Source organism: Mus caroli, unplaced genomic scaffold (assembly GCF_978045245.1).
Source record: "Mus caroli unplaced genomic scaffold, Mus_caroli_1 scaffold_1, whole genome shotgun sequence".
NCBI classification, from domain to species: Eukaryota; Metazoa; Chordata; class Mammalia; order Rodentia; family Muridae; genus Mus; species Mus caroli.
In genome coordinates, this window is record NW_028227256.1 from 36940286 (window position 1) to 36957893 (window position 17608).

At 45.2% G+C, this 17608-nt stretch overlaps 1 protein-coding gene across 29 annotated transcripts in view; it reads left to right on the top strand.

Moving 5' to 3' along the window:
* The window catches only part of Map4k4 (mitogen-activated protein kinase kinase kinase kinase 4), a 124061-nt gene extending 106672 nt beyond the window's left edge, over positions 1-17389 (top strand). For 16 of the 29 annotated variants that reach the window (XM_085836655.1, XM_029480914.2, XM_085836657.1 and 13 more), the window contains 12 exons: positions 1139-1314; positions 1941-2061; positions 3005-3196; positions 6196-6313; positions 6610-6780; positions 9851-9994; positions 12116-12250; positions 13660-13760; positions 15144-15293; positions 15791-15950; positions 16723-16862; positions 17050-17389. In XM_085836655.1, the coding sequence (XP_085692781.1) occupies positions 1139-1314; positions 1941-2061; positions 3005-3196; positions 6196-6313; positions 6610-6780; positions 9851-9994; positions 12116-12250; positions 13660-13760; positions 15144-15293; positions 15791-15950; positions 16723-16862; positions 17050-17133 (1692 nt within the window). In that variant the 3' untranslated portion in view covers positions 17134-17389. The remainder of the gene's footprint in view (positions 1-1138; positions 1315-1940; positions 2062-3004; positions 3197-6195; positions 6314-6609; positions 6781-9850; positions 9995-12115; positions 12251-13659; positions 13761-15143; positions 15294-15790; positions 15951-16722; positions 16863-17049) is intronic. The other 13 variants (XM_029480924.2, XM_029480943.2, XM_085836724.1 and 10 more) reach the window with 1 other exon arrangement.
* Positions 17390-17608: the final 219 nt, after the last annotated feature.

The following is a 17608-nucleotide window of genomic DNA, read 5'->3' on the forward strand; positions in this document are numbered from 1 at the left end:
CCTGGAACAACTGTTGTAAAGGAGCTGCTTTGTCACAGATAGTTGCCAGGACATAGCAGGCTCAAGCTTGCTTCTGATAGTTCAGAGGCTAGAGGTCAAAGGTAACAAACATATTCTTAACTGCATAAAAGAAGAATACTAAGTTGGAACTGCTCTTTAAGTTAAAAGGGAAAACCAGTCATGTAGTTGGTTTTTAAAATGCTATTGATTTTAAATGAAATTCCCAAGTAGAAAAGGGAATTTGGATTTAAATGGGATTTAAATCAGTCAAGGAAATTAGATATAAAGAATTGATAAGAATCTTAAAATATCTCAACAAGGTAAAGAAAAATGAAGCCAGTTTTTAGTAAACTTTGCTCTGAGGTTCACAATCATTGTATAATTGGGAATGTGGCTAAGTCTTGGGGAAGGCCAGTGGGGATTGCCGTGGCACATGGCAGATGAGCTTTCCCACTGTGGATGCCCCAGCTCAGGCATGGCAGGTACTAGTAGGGAGGTGAGGGTGAGTGTGTGCTAGCAATCTGCTGTCTAGGCAGCCTGGTATTCTTCATGAGCCGTGGAGGGGAAAAGGCCCAGATATGCCTGTGTAATTAGGGGCCAGTGTGCACAGTTCTAAATAGTCCTCTTAGACATGCTGTCTGGGCTGGAGAGATGGCTCAGCGGGGAAGAGCACAGACTGTTCTTCCAGAGGTGCTGAGTTCAATTCCCAACAACCACATGGTGGCTCACGACCATCTATAATGGGATCTGATATCCTCTTCTGGTGTTTCTGAAGACAGCTACAGTGTACTTCTATAAACAACAAAAAATCCTAAAAAGAAAAAAGAAACTGTCTTTATTTAACAAAAAAAGTCATGATATCATGCAGTCCCGTCTTTGCAGCAAAAGCCTCTCATATCTTAGACTTAACTGAAAGCAGTGCTGTCAGCTCACCCTGCAGACCACCGTACAGTGGGATTGAGTTGTCTGTCACACCTGCCTTCTTCCTTCTGTCCAAAGCCGTAGCCATACAAACTCCTCACGAATCCTTTCCTGATGCTGACTCTGGTTACTCACTGGCAGTTGGCCTGAAAGGTTTGTCACCTTTTCTCTCCCTACCTTCCTCTTTCCTAACTTCCTTGTCCTTCCTGTGTCCTAGGACTTGACTGCGTTGGCCAAAGAGCTTCGAGCAGTGGAAGATGTGCGGCCACCTCACAAAGTAACAGACTACTCGTCGTCCAGTGAGGAGTCTGGGACCACAGATGAGGAGGAGGAGGACGTGGAGCAGGAGGGGGCTGATGATTCTACCTCGGGACCAGAAGACACCAGAGCAGCGTTAGTGCTTGCTGGGCTCAAGAGAAGAGCCTTCCCACTGGGCCTTCTCTCCGCTGCAGCCTTCTGCCCTGTTCATGAACTCAGTGACATACAGCTTTTACACACACACACACAGACACACACTACATGTGCCCCATTTATATACCACACACTCAACACCATGCCATACACACACACTATACACACCCCCTGTGCACACCACACAACCAAATACTACACATGTTCTATACACACCACATGCTTAACACCACACCACATAAACAACCACACAGACACACACATTATACCACCCCCCACACACACATTGCATCATACACATGTACACACATACAAACACACATATCAGCGTCTTCCCCACAATATCTCAGCATGTCTCTTTTAATTGAAGGGTTCAGTAAAAGGGATGTTTCAGTGTGGTATGACTTAATCAGACATAAGAACTCATTGTAATTAATGTTCTGCTTAAGAACAAAGTGAACAGCAAGGAACTCTTCTATGGGAGAAAGCCACGTCCGTGCTTGCTGTCCTATAGGAGACTTACACTCGATGCTTCCTCTTGCCTTAAGCTTTGAGAGGGTCGCACGGCTTGGCTTGTTATCCGTGACTTGCAGATCTTGTCTCTTCAGGTCATCTCTGAATCTGAGCAATGGTGAAACAGAATCTGTGAAAACAATGATCGTTCATGATGATGTAGAAAGTGAGCCAGCCATGACCCCGTCCAAGGAGGGCACCCTCATCGTCCGCCAGGTACCGGAGCCTCCTCTCCTGTTGTCAGAGGCTGAGCTTCTCTATGGTCATTAACCCACCTGCTCATTCACTCACTCACCCATGCTATTTCTACATCATCATCGTTTTCATGTTAACACAACTCTGAGGGTAGCGCGTCCTGGGCGAGGGAGGCAGGTGTGCTGCATGCCACAAAGGTAGCCAGTAGTCTTCCACCCACATTGCTGTTCCTCTGCATGCCCTTGGCAGCCTCCATCCAAGCACCATGCTGAGTCTCACAGTCTGTGTCGGAGTGGTAGAGAGGCCACAGGGACTCCTGTGAAGGCTCACAGAGGGAAGGTACAGATCTGGAGCCTCTAATGGCCACCCTGAGGCCCTGCTGGGGCATCTGACCCTGTGTCTTCAGCATTGGGGCCCGGGGATGAGTGGGTCTCCTGAGGTCCAAAACAAAATGTCTGTTTGTGATGCAAGATGGATTCTGCTTGGACCATGATATTTTCTAACTGTAGGCTCCTCACTGCAGCAGGACAGGGCACTCTCCAGGCTCTGGGTTTTTCCCCTGGGTGTTTCATGCCACAGCAGTGTATTTGGATGGAAACTAGGAAGAACCTAAGAAGATCAGGATTCAGAGGAACCACAGGCTACTCTCTAGAGGTGGCTTAGATTTTTAGAGAAAACAAGGGGGTGGTCTTCCATCAGTTGCTATTGCTGCAAATGAACCAGGTGAAACACTTTCTACTTGCATTGGGTGGTCCCCAGTGAGGTACTCTGACTTCAGTTGGCTCAAAATTGGGCATTTGGCAAGGAAGTTTGAGCAATTCCGGCTAATTTCCTTGGATTTTCCTTGGTAATCTAACACAGTTTGGAAAGTCACACAGCACCTTGAACAAAAGCAGTTATCAGTAGGGTTGTCGGCAATATCAGCATCGCCTGAGCGAGACCAGTGTGCCTGTTTTTTCTACAGAGTACAGTTGACCAAAAGCGTGCCAGCCATCATGAGAGCAATGGCTTTGCGGGTCGCATTCACCTCTTGCCAGATCTCTTACAGCAAAGCCATTCCTCCTCCACCTCCTCCACCTCTTCCTCCCCATCCTCCAGCCAGCCGACACCCACCATGTCCCCACAGACACCCCAGGACAAGCTCACTGCTAATGAGGTATGTCTCACACCACAGCTGGCTGCTTTCCTGGGGTCAGACCAGCACTGCCTAGGAGCTAGTTTGCAAAGAAGCCCTTCCCAGAAGCCCTCCCCCTTCCCTGCTCCCTGCTCTTCTGCCATCTGCCCTCCTCCCCAGTCCCAAGTAACATGTTCAGATCTGCATACAGATCCCTAACCCTACATGGATTGTCCCCAGACTTGCCAGTTCAGTGTTTCCCTTCTAGATAGTAGAGTTGCATGGCTTGCTTTATTATTTATTTTTTTAAGTAAGTAAAATGATTGCTGTGTTTTCAGATCCATTACGTATTTGGCATGAAATCCTTGTAGTCATTTGTGGAATTTGCCTCTTCATTCTTTTTATCCAGTGTATAAAATACAGGAAAATGTGACTCCATAGACTTGGCCTTATCTGCACAAACTGCTTGTCTTTTGTGAGAATCCCCTGAAGATAGGCGTTCATTGTTGCTGGTTACTGGTTTCATTTGTTTATTTTGGGGAGGGGGTTGGTTAGTGGTTGACAACTTTGGTTTCACCCACCCTTTTAAAGGGATCTGTTCCCCCGACATCCACGCATACTCAGGGTTTAAGAAGTCCAGTGCTGGGGAGAAAATGTAGAAAAGGACGATGCTGAGCAAGGACAAAGGCCGGAGCGCTCTTTTAATTTAAGGTTTTGTAGAGGAAGTCCTGTGAGTTCATGGCATGGCTGCACTGCTCAGTCTGGGTCATAGGTGGGTGAGCCTTTGTTCTGTAAGTAGGTCATGCCCAAGTGCAGTGACAGAGCCCACCTTGAACACCTGCTTAGCTAAGCAAGTATTTGGTTTCACAGGTTTGGGGCCTATTGAGTCCATTGTTTAATAATTGAGAGGTCTAAACAGGCATTTAGTTTCAGCCAGTCTTGTCAACATAAACACTTGGTTGACTGTGGACAACAGCAATCCTGCTCTTCTGCCATCTGCCCTCCTCCCCAGTCCCAAGTAACATGTTCAGATCTGCATACAGATCCCTAACCCTACATGGATTGTCCCCAGACCTCCCTCATTAGAAAACACAGGAATAGCCTTCTGCTGAGGTCAGGCACCAGACAGCTGCTTTCTGAGCAGCGTTGGCATCAGACTGGCCGTCATGGCTTGGCCACTAATTGATAGGGCAGGGCGAGAAGCCTGTAAGATGGCAGATGTTGTGTCAGTGGAAAAGCTTAGGATGGCATGGGCTGTAGGACACAGCGACTTTCAGGTTCCCCACAGCAGAAGTGAGTAGAGGAAAAGGCGCTTGATCGTTGTGTTCTGTCCTGAGACCTGTGCATGCATGCCTTTCCTTGGTGATATCACATGCTCCATCTTACCATAGTCTTAACTCACTAACTGGCAGGTGTTTCTGTTTGATTTTAACCATCATTACATCTCCACTTAACTGTTTCACTTTCTCTGTGAGCTTTTTGTTTGTTTGTTCGTTTGTTTTGTTTTTTGGTTTTCAGTTACATTATTAACACCAGTGCTCCTAAAAGGCCAGAAAGTCATGTCTCCTGTCATTTGTATGTTTACTAATGAGCCCTGTTGTGTGGTATGGACTTACTGGTGATTCTGTCATAGTACAAAGTAAATCACACTAATAGTCTGTCACAGTAGATAGGAGATCACACTAATAGTCTGTCACAGTAGATAGGAGATCACACCAGTAGTCTGTCACAGTAGATAGGAGATCACACCAGTAGTCTGTTACACACAGTAGATAGGAGATCACACCAGTTAGTCTGTTACACACAGTAGATAGGAGATCACACCAGTTAGTCTGTCACAGTAGATAGGAGATCACACCAGTAGTCTGTCACAGTAGATAGGAGATCACACCAGTTAGTCTGTTACACACAGTAGATAGGAGATCACACCAGTAGTCTGTCACAGTAGATAGGAGATCACACCAGTAGTCTGTCACAGTAGATAGGAGATCACACCAGTAGTCTGTCACAGTAGATAGGAGATCACACCAGTAGTCTGTCACAGTAGATAGGAGATCACACCAGTAGTCTGTCACAGTAGATAGGAGATCACACCAGTAGTCTGTCACAGTAGATAGGAGATCACACCAGTAGTCTGTCACAGTAGATAGGAGATCACACCAGTTAGTCTGTTACACACAGTAGATAGGCGATCACACCAGTTAGTCTGTTACACACAGTAGATAGGCGATCACACCAGTTAGTCTGTTACACACAGTAGATAGGAGATCACACCAGTAGTCTGTCACAGTAGATAGGAGATCACACCAGTAGTCTGTCACAGTAGATAGGAGATCACACCAGTAGTCTGTCACAGTAGATAGGAGATCACACCAGTTAGTCTGTCACAGTAGATAGGAGATCACACCAGTAGTCTGTCACAGTAGATAGGAGATCACACCAGTTAGTCTGTTACACACAGTAGATAGGAGATCACACCAGTAGTCTGTCACAGTAGATAGGAGATCACACCAGTTAGTCTGTCACAGTAGATAGGAGATCACACCAGTAGTCTGTCACAGTAGATAGGAGATCACACCAGTAGTCTGTCACAGTAGATAGGAGATCACACCAGTTAGTCTGTTACACACAGTAGATAGGAGATCACACCAGTAGTCTGTTACACACAGTAGATAGGAGATCACACCAGTAGTCTGTCACAGTAGATAGGAGATGAAACCTTTATTAATTGTACTTTGTAGTATGGGAAGTAAATTGGGAAGGTAGTGAATTGCTATTACGACACTTCAGATGCTGTGTAGGAACTCTGATCGTAAAGTGGTGCTTTTGCTGGTAGTTTGCAGCATCACTGCCCTTGGTTGTTATGTGTCTTGGGGAAGAGATGCAGCATTTGCAATGCCTTGCTGGGCTTTGGGGGAATTGATGCAGGAGGAGAAGGCTTGGGTTGGGAGATGGTACTGTGTGTAAGTGAATTGAGGTGGTCTTTACTGTTCACGTTTTAAATGTCTCTTCTATTAATGAAATTGAAATTTACATTTCAGACTCAGTCCGCTAGTAGCACACTCCAGAAACACAAATCTTCCTCCTCCTTTACACCTTTTATAGACCCCAGGTTACTACAGATCTCTCCATCTAGTGGGACGACAGTTACTTCCGTGGGTAAGTACAGCAGCGCCAAGGAAAGCAGCTGTCAGGCAGGGCCTGGTCCCCATGCGCCTTCCCACGGGGCCCGAGCGTGGCATGGTTACTTAAGGCGCAGTCCTCCGCCAGCAAGGCCATCGCTCCCATTGCCAGGGTCACAGTGAGGTCGTGGTCAGTTCCCTGATTTCCAGAACAGCTTTTCTTTGAGAAAGCATCAGCTGCAGTGTATAGATATTTATCTGGGGCATCTGAGGGTGTGCGGAGGCCGTGGTGTCTGGGTACAGAAGATAAGTCTTCACTGCACTGTGTTTCAGTGGGATTTTCCTGTGATGGGCTGAGACCGGAAGCCATAAGGCAAGATCCTACTCGGAAAGGCTCAGTGGTCAATGTGAACCCCACGAACACTAGGCCACAGAGTGATACCCCCGAGATTCGTAAATACAAGAAGAGATTTAACTCAGAGATCCTGTGTGCTGCCTTATGGGGTAGGTACCTCACTGCTGTCGGGTGACGTAGTTTTATTCTGAAGCACGGAGTTGTCATGCAGAGAAGCACACACTGTTTGATTCCTGCCCTGCACCTTCAGCTCAGCTGAGGGTGTGCTATGCAACAGAACGCATGCGTATGACTGCAGTGGTGTCAGCAGTAGGACCTTGGGAAGAGGCAGCTGTCCCTACTCCTCCTGTGAGGTAGTCAGTATGAGGAGAGAGGAAGAGTGGATGTCTGCGTTCACCGAGTTGTCCGTGACTTTGACCAGTTTCCAGATGAAGCTCTTAGAAGCAGTCTTCAGGGGGCTATCAGCCTGGCTTGTCTGTGCTCAGGCCTGCAGCGGGGCTCCTGCTGCATGCTCAGTTCTGCCTTCTCTAACTCAAGCTAGCCTTCCTGCCAGCGCCCACCCTCCTGCCCTTGCCCTGACATTTACTCCCACAGTTTTGTTCTGCTGTTAAAGTATCCTGCTTCTACCCAGAAGTTTCTTACTCCTGACACTGCACATGCAGATGGCATGAAGTCACCGTACATGCTAATGGCATGAGGTGACCTCACATACAGATGGCATGAGGTCACACACTCCCCACAGTCCTGTTCCCTGAGCATCGCAGCCACCACGTCCCCTGCAGCAGTAAATCAGCTCTCCTCCCCTCCACATCTCAGCCTTTCTTACTTCTCTCTGTTTGTTTGGGAGAAACAGCGGAGGTGGACACAAGGGCTTGCCTTTAATCTTTAGAACCTTACACTGTTGTTCCCGGCTCCTGTTCTCACCCATGTGGCCTGACCTTCTCTCTTGCCTGCTAAGGTTCCTGTCCTCTACCAAAGTCTTTGAGAAGCTGCCAAATTCAGAGCAGACCCATCTGCTTTCTCAGGATCACAAATTCTGCCTGTGTCATGACTGTCTTGAAGCTCATATGGTCCTGCACTGTAAGGACCTTGTTGACCATCTGGATCAGTGGTTCTTCACCTTTTGGGAGTCATAGGACTCTGTCACAGAGACTGCCTAAGACCATCAGCAAACAGATATTTACATTACAAACCATAACAGTGCAAAATAAAAGTCATGAAGTACCAATGAAAATAATGTCATGGTTGGAGATTACCACGGCATGAGGAACCGTATTAAATGGTGGCAGTGTTAGGAAGGTTGGGAAACACTGGTATAGATAAAAATAAAACTAGCTATTTAAGGGACTATGGGGACTATACAACAGGAAGCTGGCACAGAAGTGTGTCTAGCACACTGCTGTTGTGCAGTAGATGTCATTTGCTGTTATTTCAGAAAGCAGGCTATCATTTATTCACATTGAATGGTTTTAATGTTGTATGTATGTTATATTAACTATAGAGATTGTCTTAAATTTATGTTATGTTGAAATTGGTAATAAATGCTTAGCCCAACAAAGTTACTCGTGGGAACAAGCAGTCTTAGTATCCTTCATGTGCCTTTAATGTCTCAGCCAGCCCTGGGCTCCATTTTCTTTCCTTTGATCTAGAGCATTGATCATTCTAAAGGCCCTTGCTTTAGTTGCTTCCTTCCTGGGACAAGTGCCTGACAGGCAGCAGCATAGAGAGAGGGAAGGATTGTGCTGGCTATGAGGAGCCTTGTCTGCACTTGTCATCTCCAAGTAGTGTGTGTGACTTGGGACACTGAAGAACTAGGTCTTTATGTCCATCTGTTTATATGGACAGCGTTCCTGTAGATAATCCCATGAGCATGAGTTGGGTGTACTCAGAGCACTGACTTGGAGCTTGTGGCCTACAGCTTCATAATCTTACCGCAAAACTCACTTCAAAGCAAATTCCAAATCTGACTTAATATTGGGGAAAGGTGCCAGTTCCGGATACTCTTAGTTTTCTAAGCTGCTTTAGACGACTACCCTTTAACAGACTGTCTTGACTCCACCCACTCCCCATTTCATCTCCGTGAGATTACTGTCCTAGCAGGTACTTTCAAAGAACACAAATATTTCATTGCTTGTCTAGGGGGTTTATACCCAGCTTAGAGAATTGGTGTGAATGAATGAGTTTAGTTTCCTGGGAACATAAATCAATATACATGTTAGAAAATGCTTTCAAAGGGGAAGGTTCTACATCAAAGAAGCAAGAACATTTGGATAAATATGTAGATTTAGAGTCCAATGCTTCCAAAAATAAGGATGGGTGGATATTAACTTTAGTGGATGGAGCCTAATGGCTTGGGAAGTATGGGATCCCAAACGCTAGACCAGAACTTTTGACCCTGCGTCTTGGAAGGCACACATTTTAAAGGTGTACCGTGTGACTCAGTGGGCGTGTAAGAAAACAAGGATCAGTTTGTGCACCTGTGAGACAGTGGAGGTTATCTGGACAGTCTGAGTGAAGGCTTGTGTCTGCCTGCTGTCACATGATTAGAAAGCATGGAGTGTCAGAGGCAGAGGAGGGAAGGAGATGTTAGTTACCTTCAGTGGTAATCCTGGTTTTAGGAGAAATCTCTAGTGTGTGGAAGAACAGAGAAGTACAGCTTGGCCATAGGAGCTGCTGCCCTGACACAGTGGGCATGTATATGATTAGCGCTGGCAGTGTCCATGGAAGAAATAGAGAGAGATGGGAGCAGGTGACGTTCTGGCAGGGTAAGCAGGCTCCTAGGAAGGTGGGGACATAGTGCAGTTGCTTCTCAGTGGTGGGAACTGATTGAGACCAGCCCATAAGCCAGTGGAGATTATAGAGGCACGTGCTCTCTGTAAGTTATTCTACAAGGTTGCCAGTTGTGGGGCCATAGTAGCAGATGGACCAGAATCTCCGAAACCCAAGAAATAGTGAGCTTACAACTGGGAGCTCAGTTCCCTGGGGGCAGGTGTCATGGGGATGTCTTCTCATTGCTCCCCTATGTATTTAAGTAAATGTTACTACTGTCGCTTCTGAGTCAGGAGGTGGGGGGATCGTTGCTTTAACCTCACTGTTCTGGGCATTCCTTTAGGAATTACAGTCACTGTCATCTTTCAAGTAGAAAATGTTTTTCTGTTCTATGGTAAAGCTCTACACAATCACAACCTAAAATGTAGGCCTTTCCGTGTTTTTGAACAGGAGTGAACTTGCTGGTTGGTACAGAGAGCGGTCTGATGCTCTTGGATAGAAGTGGCCAAGGGAAAGTATACCCTCTGATCAGCCGAAGACGGTTCCAGCAAATGGATGTGCTCGAGGGCCTAAATGTCCTGGTGACAATATCTGGTGAGTGTTCTTCAAAGCAGAATCATGGCCTTAGTTGCAGTGTGCCAAGCCATACATACTGAGCTCAGCTCATTCTCTGAACTGGCTGAGATACCGAAGAATTGTGAGTTTTCATGATGTAAAGATGCACACAGCTGTGGCACTCTCCCAGATGCCTGTCACTGACATCTGTGCTTGAGTGTTATACACTGGTGGCACATTGTCTCTTACTTGTTAGTAATAATACATTACTATTAATCAAAGCATGCAGTTTATATCACTGTGGAGAGCATTGGCTTGGTTTTGGCACTCTACAGTGATATGTGTATTTCAGTCTGTCTAGTTTTAGTCCCCTAAAAAGCATTATTTGTACTTCCTCCTGAGGCCCCAATGATAGCTGACCAACTGTATTTGATGACTTTACTATTCTGGAATGTCCTATCATTGGATTCATGAAGATAAAACTTTGTGTGACTGAATATATGGGTCATGTCATATGTGGGCTAACTTCTTTGGCAATGCACATTAAGTTAAGGTTGCTTCATGTCTTTTGTGGTTGAGTATCTTGTTATTTTATACTGCCAAATGCTCCACCATTCAGATGTATCGCTGCTTATCCATTCATATATTGAAAGACATCTTGGTGCTTCTGGATAGCAAGTTATAAAGAAAGCTTAGATAAGTATGTGCAACTTTTTGCTTAAACACAAGCTTTCATTTTATGTATTTGGTTAAAAAAAATCAAAGTAACACAGCTGAGAGACAGAAGCACTGGGCAGAAGTCTATTGGGGCGGAGAGCTGCTGAGCTGTTGTGCCTCAGACAGCTGGGAAGGACAGTTCCTGCAGCACATCCCGATGTCTGAGACTGTCAGTGTTGGGCGGTTACTGTCTTGATAGGTTGATAGAGTGCTGTCTTGTGTAACCATGGAGTCCCCTAGTAGGACTGTTCTGTGCAGTCTGTGGTTGAGTCCCAGCTCTCTCCCCATGTCAGGGTCTGCTTATACCTTTACCACATAATGCGCTTAGGTTGTGGGGGTTTTTTTCCCTCTATTATTGGATTCCTTTGAATATTTTAGATAGCAATCTTTTATTACATGTGCCCTGAAAGTGCTTTTTCCCTCTCTCTGGCTTCTCTGTTCATTCTCCACATCTTCCAGAGCTTAGTGAAACCTAACACTTTGTGCTTGTTTTGTTTTGCGTTCGCTTTTGTGGTTGTGCTTTTGGTGTTTTACCCAAAAAGTCACTGCTAAATCCAAGATCCATCCAGATATTTTCATATGCTTTCTTCTAGAAGTTTGGGAGCTTGGGTTTTCACATTTAAGTCTGCAACTCATTTTTAGTTTATTTTTGTCAAAGGTTTTAAGGTTTGCAAATAAATTGCCTTTCATTCACAACATTGTTTATTTTAGAGAAGATGTCTTCCTTTTGCTTTGTTCAATGCGCTCGCTCGTTTGTGTGCCTCTGTTTCTCACTGTGTGTGGCGCCTCTGTTTCTGGGCCCTTTACTCCACTAACTGACTTGCTCATTCTTTTCTAATAACCACATGGTCTTGGTTAGTAAATCTTGAAGTCAAGAACTGTTCAAAAACTTTGGTTTTCATTTAAATATTTTGTTTAGTGTGTCACTGTTTTGCCTGTGAGTATAAACTTTAGAGTATATTTACTGATGCACACAGATAACTTGGCTTTGGTTTGGGCTAGAATTGGGGTTGAATCTGTAGTTGAAGTTAGGAAGAACTGACATTGTGGTTTTCTATCCATGTACACAGTTCTTCTACACTTAATTCTTTAACATCTTTAACACGTTCCCAATTGTCCTCAAATAGATATTTTAAACAGCTGTCATGTGAGACCCATGTCTATTTCATTTCTTTAGTGTTAATATGAATAGTATTTTTATTTCAGTTCTTCATTATTTGTTGTTGGTATATAGGAAAGTAATTAACTCTTGTATAATGGGCTTGCTATCCAAAATCATCACTGTAATTGTTTCAAGACGTTTCCATGCTTTTCCCAGATGGACTGTCTCTCTCAGGGGAAGTGTATCTGCTATTTCTTTTTTTTTTTTTTCTTGGATACTGTTGTTATTGATAACATTGATTTTTGACCACACATTTAAAATACTTATATTTATCTTGTTAGGCAAAAAGGATAAGTTACGTGTCTACTATTTATCCTGGCTAAGAAATAAGATTCTTCATAATGACCCAGAGGTTGAGAAGAAGCAAGGGTGGACCACTGTGGGCGACTTGGAAGGGTGCGTGCACTATAAAGTCGGTGAGTGTTCCGGGGGGCCTTGCTCTGCTCTTCAGAGTTCCATTAGAGTCAGGTTTAAGTTACTGGGCTCTATGTAACTGGTGAGGTGTCCTGTGACCTGCAGGTCTCTTCCCTCCTTCACCTTACCAGCTTGTAGATATTGTGTGCTGGGAGGTCCTTCACAGTCACTAGGAGAACATTTCAGCCTTTCGCTGGTATCATGGCTTGTTATCTTCAATTAAGTACATTGTGCAGAGCCCCTATGCCCTTATTTATAAGTGACTGTGGCTGGTCTGTTGTCTTAGCAACTGTTTTGTGGTTGGCATTTCTCTTCCTTGGAACAATCAATGATTCTCACAAAGTCATCTAACAAAAACCAAGCCAACTTTGATTCCATAAGAAAAAAGTAAGTGCTGGTTAGAAATTATGAGAAAGAATGGGCCGTAACATAGAGCTTTAAGGGACCGACCGTGTAATTTTATAGAAGTCATCTGGTTACAGTTACGGAGTCCACTGATATGCTTGCATATCTTACTACAGTGCAGACTATACGCAGTTATTCTGTTCATCTCACCTAGGATGTTGTAATCTGAAGTCGTCTTCTTTATCCATTGTGGCAGTTCGTTGGTTAATAATTATTACAGTTGGCATTTAGAATGATTCTGAGTTCCCACCAAGACCAGGAGGCTAAAATATAGTTAATTGAAATTAACAGGCTTTAGTTTGGTTCCCATGGGGCCCTACTACCTCCTTAATGTTTATAGCTATGGTATGGTGTATAGGGATTATTAGTGATAGCTATGGTGTGGCCTATAGTGATTAGCAGTGCACACAGGATAATTTCCATCATTTCAGAAAAGTCTATTAACAGTGCCCACTGGTCATCCTCTTATAACTCTGTGGATTTGACAGCATGTGAAGTTTAACAAAGCTGTGTTGGTAGCAAGTCGTTGCTCCTAGGCAAGCGGCAGTGTGATGTTCGGAGGTCCATGTAGGTGGGCTGCAGAGCAGGCCAGAGCATCGCACTAGGAAGCAGGAGTAGCTGTGAAAGATGGTGCGGGTTCTGTGAGTCACATGGCTTACAAGTTTGCTTCTAACATATTCCTCTGTCTGTGTGAGCCCTCCAGTCCTCAGGGTTGTCTGCCTGGCAATACCCTTGATAATAAAATGTCTGTGAAATCTAAGACATTACAATTATCGGCTAAACCATTAGGTCTTAGTTTAGAATTGATGTAGGAAACTGAATTACACACTGAAGAGTTGGAAAAGCTACATGGGTAGCTTAAATCCTCTGTGTTTCTCACCCCAGCTCCTGGTTGTCTGGATGCGTGACAGAGGGTATATTTATACAGCTTGCAAATGCAACTAAAAGAATTCATGGCTCGTGTTAATACTGATAGTATTTCTCTTGCTTTTTATGTTTGTTTCAGTAAAATATGAAAGAATCAAGTTTCTGGTAATTGCTTTGAAGAGTTCTGTGGAAGTCTATGCATGGGCACCGAAGCCATATCACAAATTTATGGCCTTTAAGGTAAAACTGCCAGTTTTAAGTTGGCTTAAAGCTTTAATATAAAGCTATGCGTTAACATGACAAAGCTGTCAATTCAGCTATTCTAACATAAAAATAGGCTTAATGCAGAGCTTAGTGCAGTGCATTCTAAAGACTATAACCTGGGTGTGAGAGTATATGCCAGAGAGGCTGAGACAGGAGGATTGGTCTGGGGTCAAGGCCAGCCAGGGATACCTAGCAAAACAAAAATCAACTACATAAATTACAGGTTTTTAATGATATAAGCAATACATACTATACATTAAATAGAAGGGACTTAAAATATGTATAATATGGTCCTATTTTCATATAAATTTGAAAAACTCACTTTAACAAAATCCTGATATTTACAGAAAAATGGTTTGTGCTAAACTTGGGACTATTTTAGTTGTGAGTTCACATGCACTCATAATTGGTCTCATTCGCTTTGATGTGTGACGTAGGAGGTAGCATGTGAAACAGTGCAGATAACTGTCAGAGTCTGTCTGCATCCACACTCCCAAACGCAGAGAACTAACAGGCGTCGTTCTTGTGTATTTTTAGTAATTTATCTTAGGGATTGCCCTAAATCCAGTGTGTGAAATTCTTAATTAAAATTTCTACTGTTCTAGCATTAGATAGATAAAATAGTTATTTCTATTTTGAGGTATAGAACTTTTAACAGTAATCAAGGAACATTGTAGCAGAGAGTAAGGAGAAACAAGCAATTTCATCTAAAATGATTGTGTTTAAAACAAATTTGATATAGTTTATTGAATGAGTAAGTTTCAATTACTTGGGAAATTCGAATTAAAGGGTACTTCCTGCTTGGTTTCCCCTTGGAGTCAGAGTGAGGGTTACCAGTTTTGGTAAGTCCTAGTATTACTGAGAAAAGACACTAAGTTATAAAATCATTCACATCATCTTCTGGGGTCTGGTATTCATATTCCTATGTGCTAGATACTGGTGTGAGCGTTACTTTATACCACTGCTGGAGCCCAGAGCCCAGAGCCCCAGACCTAAGAACTGTGCTGATGTGAAGAACTGACTGCAGCTTGAGTCCAGTCACACAGCTCCAGTCTGTCACTCTCATAGCACCAACCCTGACAGAGTCTTGGTGCCTTGATCCCTACAGCAGCTCACTCCGTGCTGTGTCTAATGAGTGTTTGAACCCTGCAGTGTGCCAGTTCTTGCTGTTGTTGACCTTGCCCATGTTCTAATCAAGATACAACTGGATAGGACAGAGCATTGAATGAGCTAGGTAGGAGGGAAGATGTGACTTCCAGGCGCTAGTTAGCAATCCACTTGATAAATCAATGCCTGCAGCTCGCTTCTCATCTGATGTGTAAGTTTGTTCTCCTGCTTCTGTCTTGATTACCTCTGTAGTCATTTGGAGAACTGCTACATAAGCCATTACTGGTGGATCTCACTGTGGAAGAAGGCCAGAGGTTGAAAGTGATCTATGGATCCTGTGCGGGATTCCATGCTGTTGATGTGGATTCAGGCTCAGTCTATGACATTTATCTACCAACACACGTAAGAAAGAACCCACACCCTATGGTTGGTTGACTAGCTTCACTTTGTTTGACTTCCCTTTTACTCTGCTCAGTGACTAACACAAGCAGGGTCTCCTCATGCCCATGGTGTAGGGTGGGTATTTAAATGAAGCACTGTTTCCTGTCGCTTCATGTTTCGGGAACCATAGAGGCCCTCTGAGGACCTCTAGCACTTGCTTTGACTAACGTGGGATGGAGTTGGGACTGTTGCTGTCAGGCAGAACACCTTGGGTTGGGAATGTTTCTCAGATGAGTCTGCCATCGGCTTACGTGCCCAGGGCCTCAAACACGTGCATCAGCAGAGCACACGGCCTGTAAATGATAGACTCTGGGTTGCATATTGCATGGACTGCCCAAGATTCTTGCCCGTTTGTGTTAGGGATGGCAGCAGTACCACAGTCACTGGACATTCTTGGCTGAGCACGTTCACAGCTCCAGAGATGACCACAGACCTCCTTCCCTGTTCCTGTTCTCTAGATTCAGTGTAGCATCAAACCCCATGCAATCATTATCCTCCCCAACACGGATGGGATGGAGCTGCTGGTGTGCTACGAAGACGAGGGGGTTTACGTTAACACGTACGGAAGGATCACCAAGGACGTGGTTCTGCAGTGGGGAGAGATGCCGACATCTGTAGGTATGACGCGTCGTGACGAGGTGTCCGTGAGAGGAGCCACTAGGACCACATCTGTGTGTTGTACTAATGTTGCATGTTGCTCACGCTGTCTGGCTGTTCGGTGGTTATCAGCAGATGGGAGAAGGTTGGAACAAATTCCCAGTCATTGTAGGCTACTTTAAAAGCTGTGCATTTGCTGCCTCTCATCTGACTCTTAAGTTACCTAAAGGGCAGGTATTTGGGGTGTTAGTTAGTTAGTTTGTTTGTTTGTTTGCTTGTGTGTTTGTTTTGTTTTTGACCAATTTGTGTGGCATGAAGAGAATCAGAGAAAGAAATGCTGCTTGCTCTTGAGTGGCTGGGTTCCAGTCACACCACAGGCTCCTGAGTAGTCAGTCTTCTGCTTTGTGGTCAGGGACTGAGGCTGATGCTTGACATTGCATGGCCGTGCTTATGTCCCCAATGTGTCTGCTCACCATTCGTCCTCCCTTCTCTCATGGCTGTTTGTAGAAGTGGCATGAAAGACCCCAGGGAAGTTGACTTGTTCAGGTACTGACTCATGACTATTCAGTGACAGAACAGGCAGACAGCACACTGCCCTCTTTTGGTCACTTCTGTAAAGTGAACCCAGGGCCTCTTGCATGTTAAGTAGGCTTTCAGAGATATGCCTAGCACTGAGGCAGAACTCCTGGCAAAGCAAGTCTTCATGGGCTACACTCAGCATCCATGCATGGGGATCGGAAGCGGCTTGTCAAGACGACTCCTCATTAATGCTTTGTCTCTCCCTCTCTCAAAGCATATATCCGGTCGAATCAGACAATGGGCTGGGGAGAGAAGGCAATAGAGATACGATCTGTGGAAACTGGTCACTTGGATGGTGTATTTATGCACAAAAGGGCTCAGAGACTAAAGTTCCTGTGTGAACGCAATGACAAGGTAAGGCTCCCTTACAGCGTCTGGGCACTTGTGGCTGCTGTGTACAGTGGCTTGTGGTCCACTGGCAGTGATGATGCATTCTAAAATAAACCAAGGAGACCTTTAGACACTTTGTTTGGGCCTATCTGGGGTTGGGCACCAGGAGGTAGTGAGTGGCTGCTGACTGTGCCCTCTCATTGTGTTGCAGGTGTTCTTTGCCTCCGTCCGCTCTGGTGGCAGCAGCCAGGTCTATTTCATGACCTTAGGCAGGACTTCTCTTCTGAGCTGGTAGAGGCAGTGTGAGCTGGGATCACTGACCTCTGGAGTCGGCAAGACCCGAGCGAGACCTTGGAATTCCTTGCAACTGGAGCTCAGAGCTGTGCTGGTGCAGCCAGGACAGCCGTCTGCAGGCCGCCTGCGCATCGCGTCGGGTCGGGTCGGGCCCTCTCCCCTCCCTCCTACACTTTTTGCCAGTTTATTCCCATTCTCTCCTTTTCCTTTCTCAAATAAATCAAGGCTGCGTTGCAGCTGGTGCTGTCTGGACTCCACCATCGGTGCTAGGAGTGCTTGGGAATGGACTCAGACCGGGAAGAGCAAGCGAGCGAGCGAGCGAGTGAGCGCCGCGCCTTCCCTGCAGCTCCAGGAGGCCGTCTCCGAGCGAGTGAGCGACTGTCCTATGGGTGTCTGAAGGGTGTGATGAGCGCACCATCAGACGTTGGCAGTGGGCACAAAGAAGTGAAAAGTGGGCGTAAGAAGCAGCTTGCAGA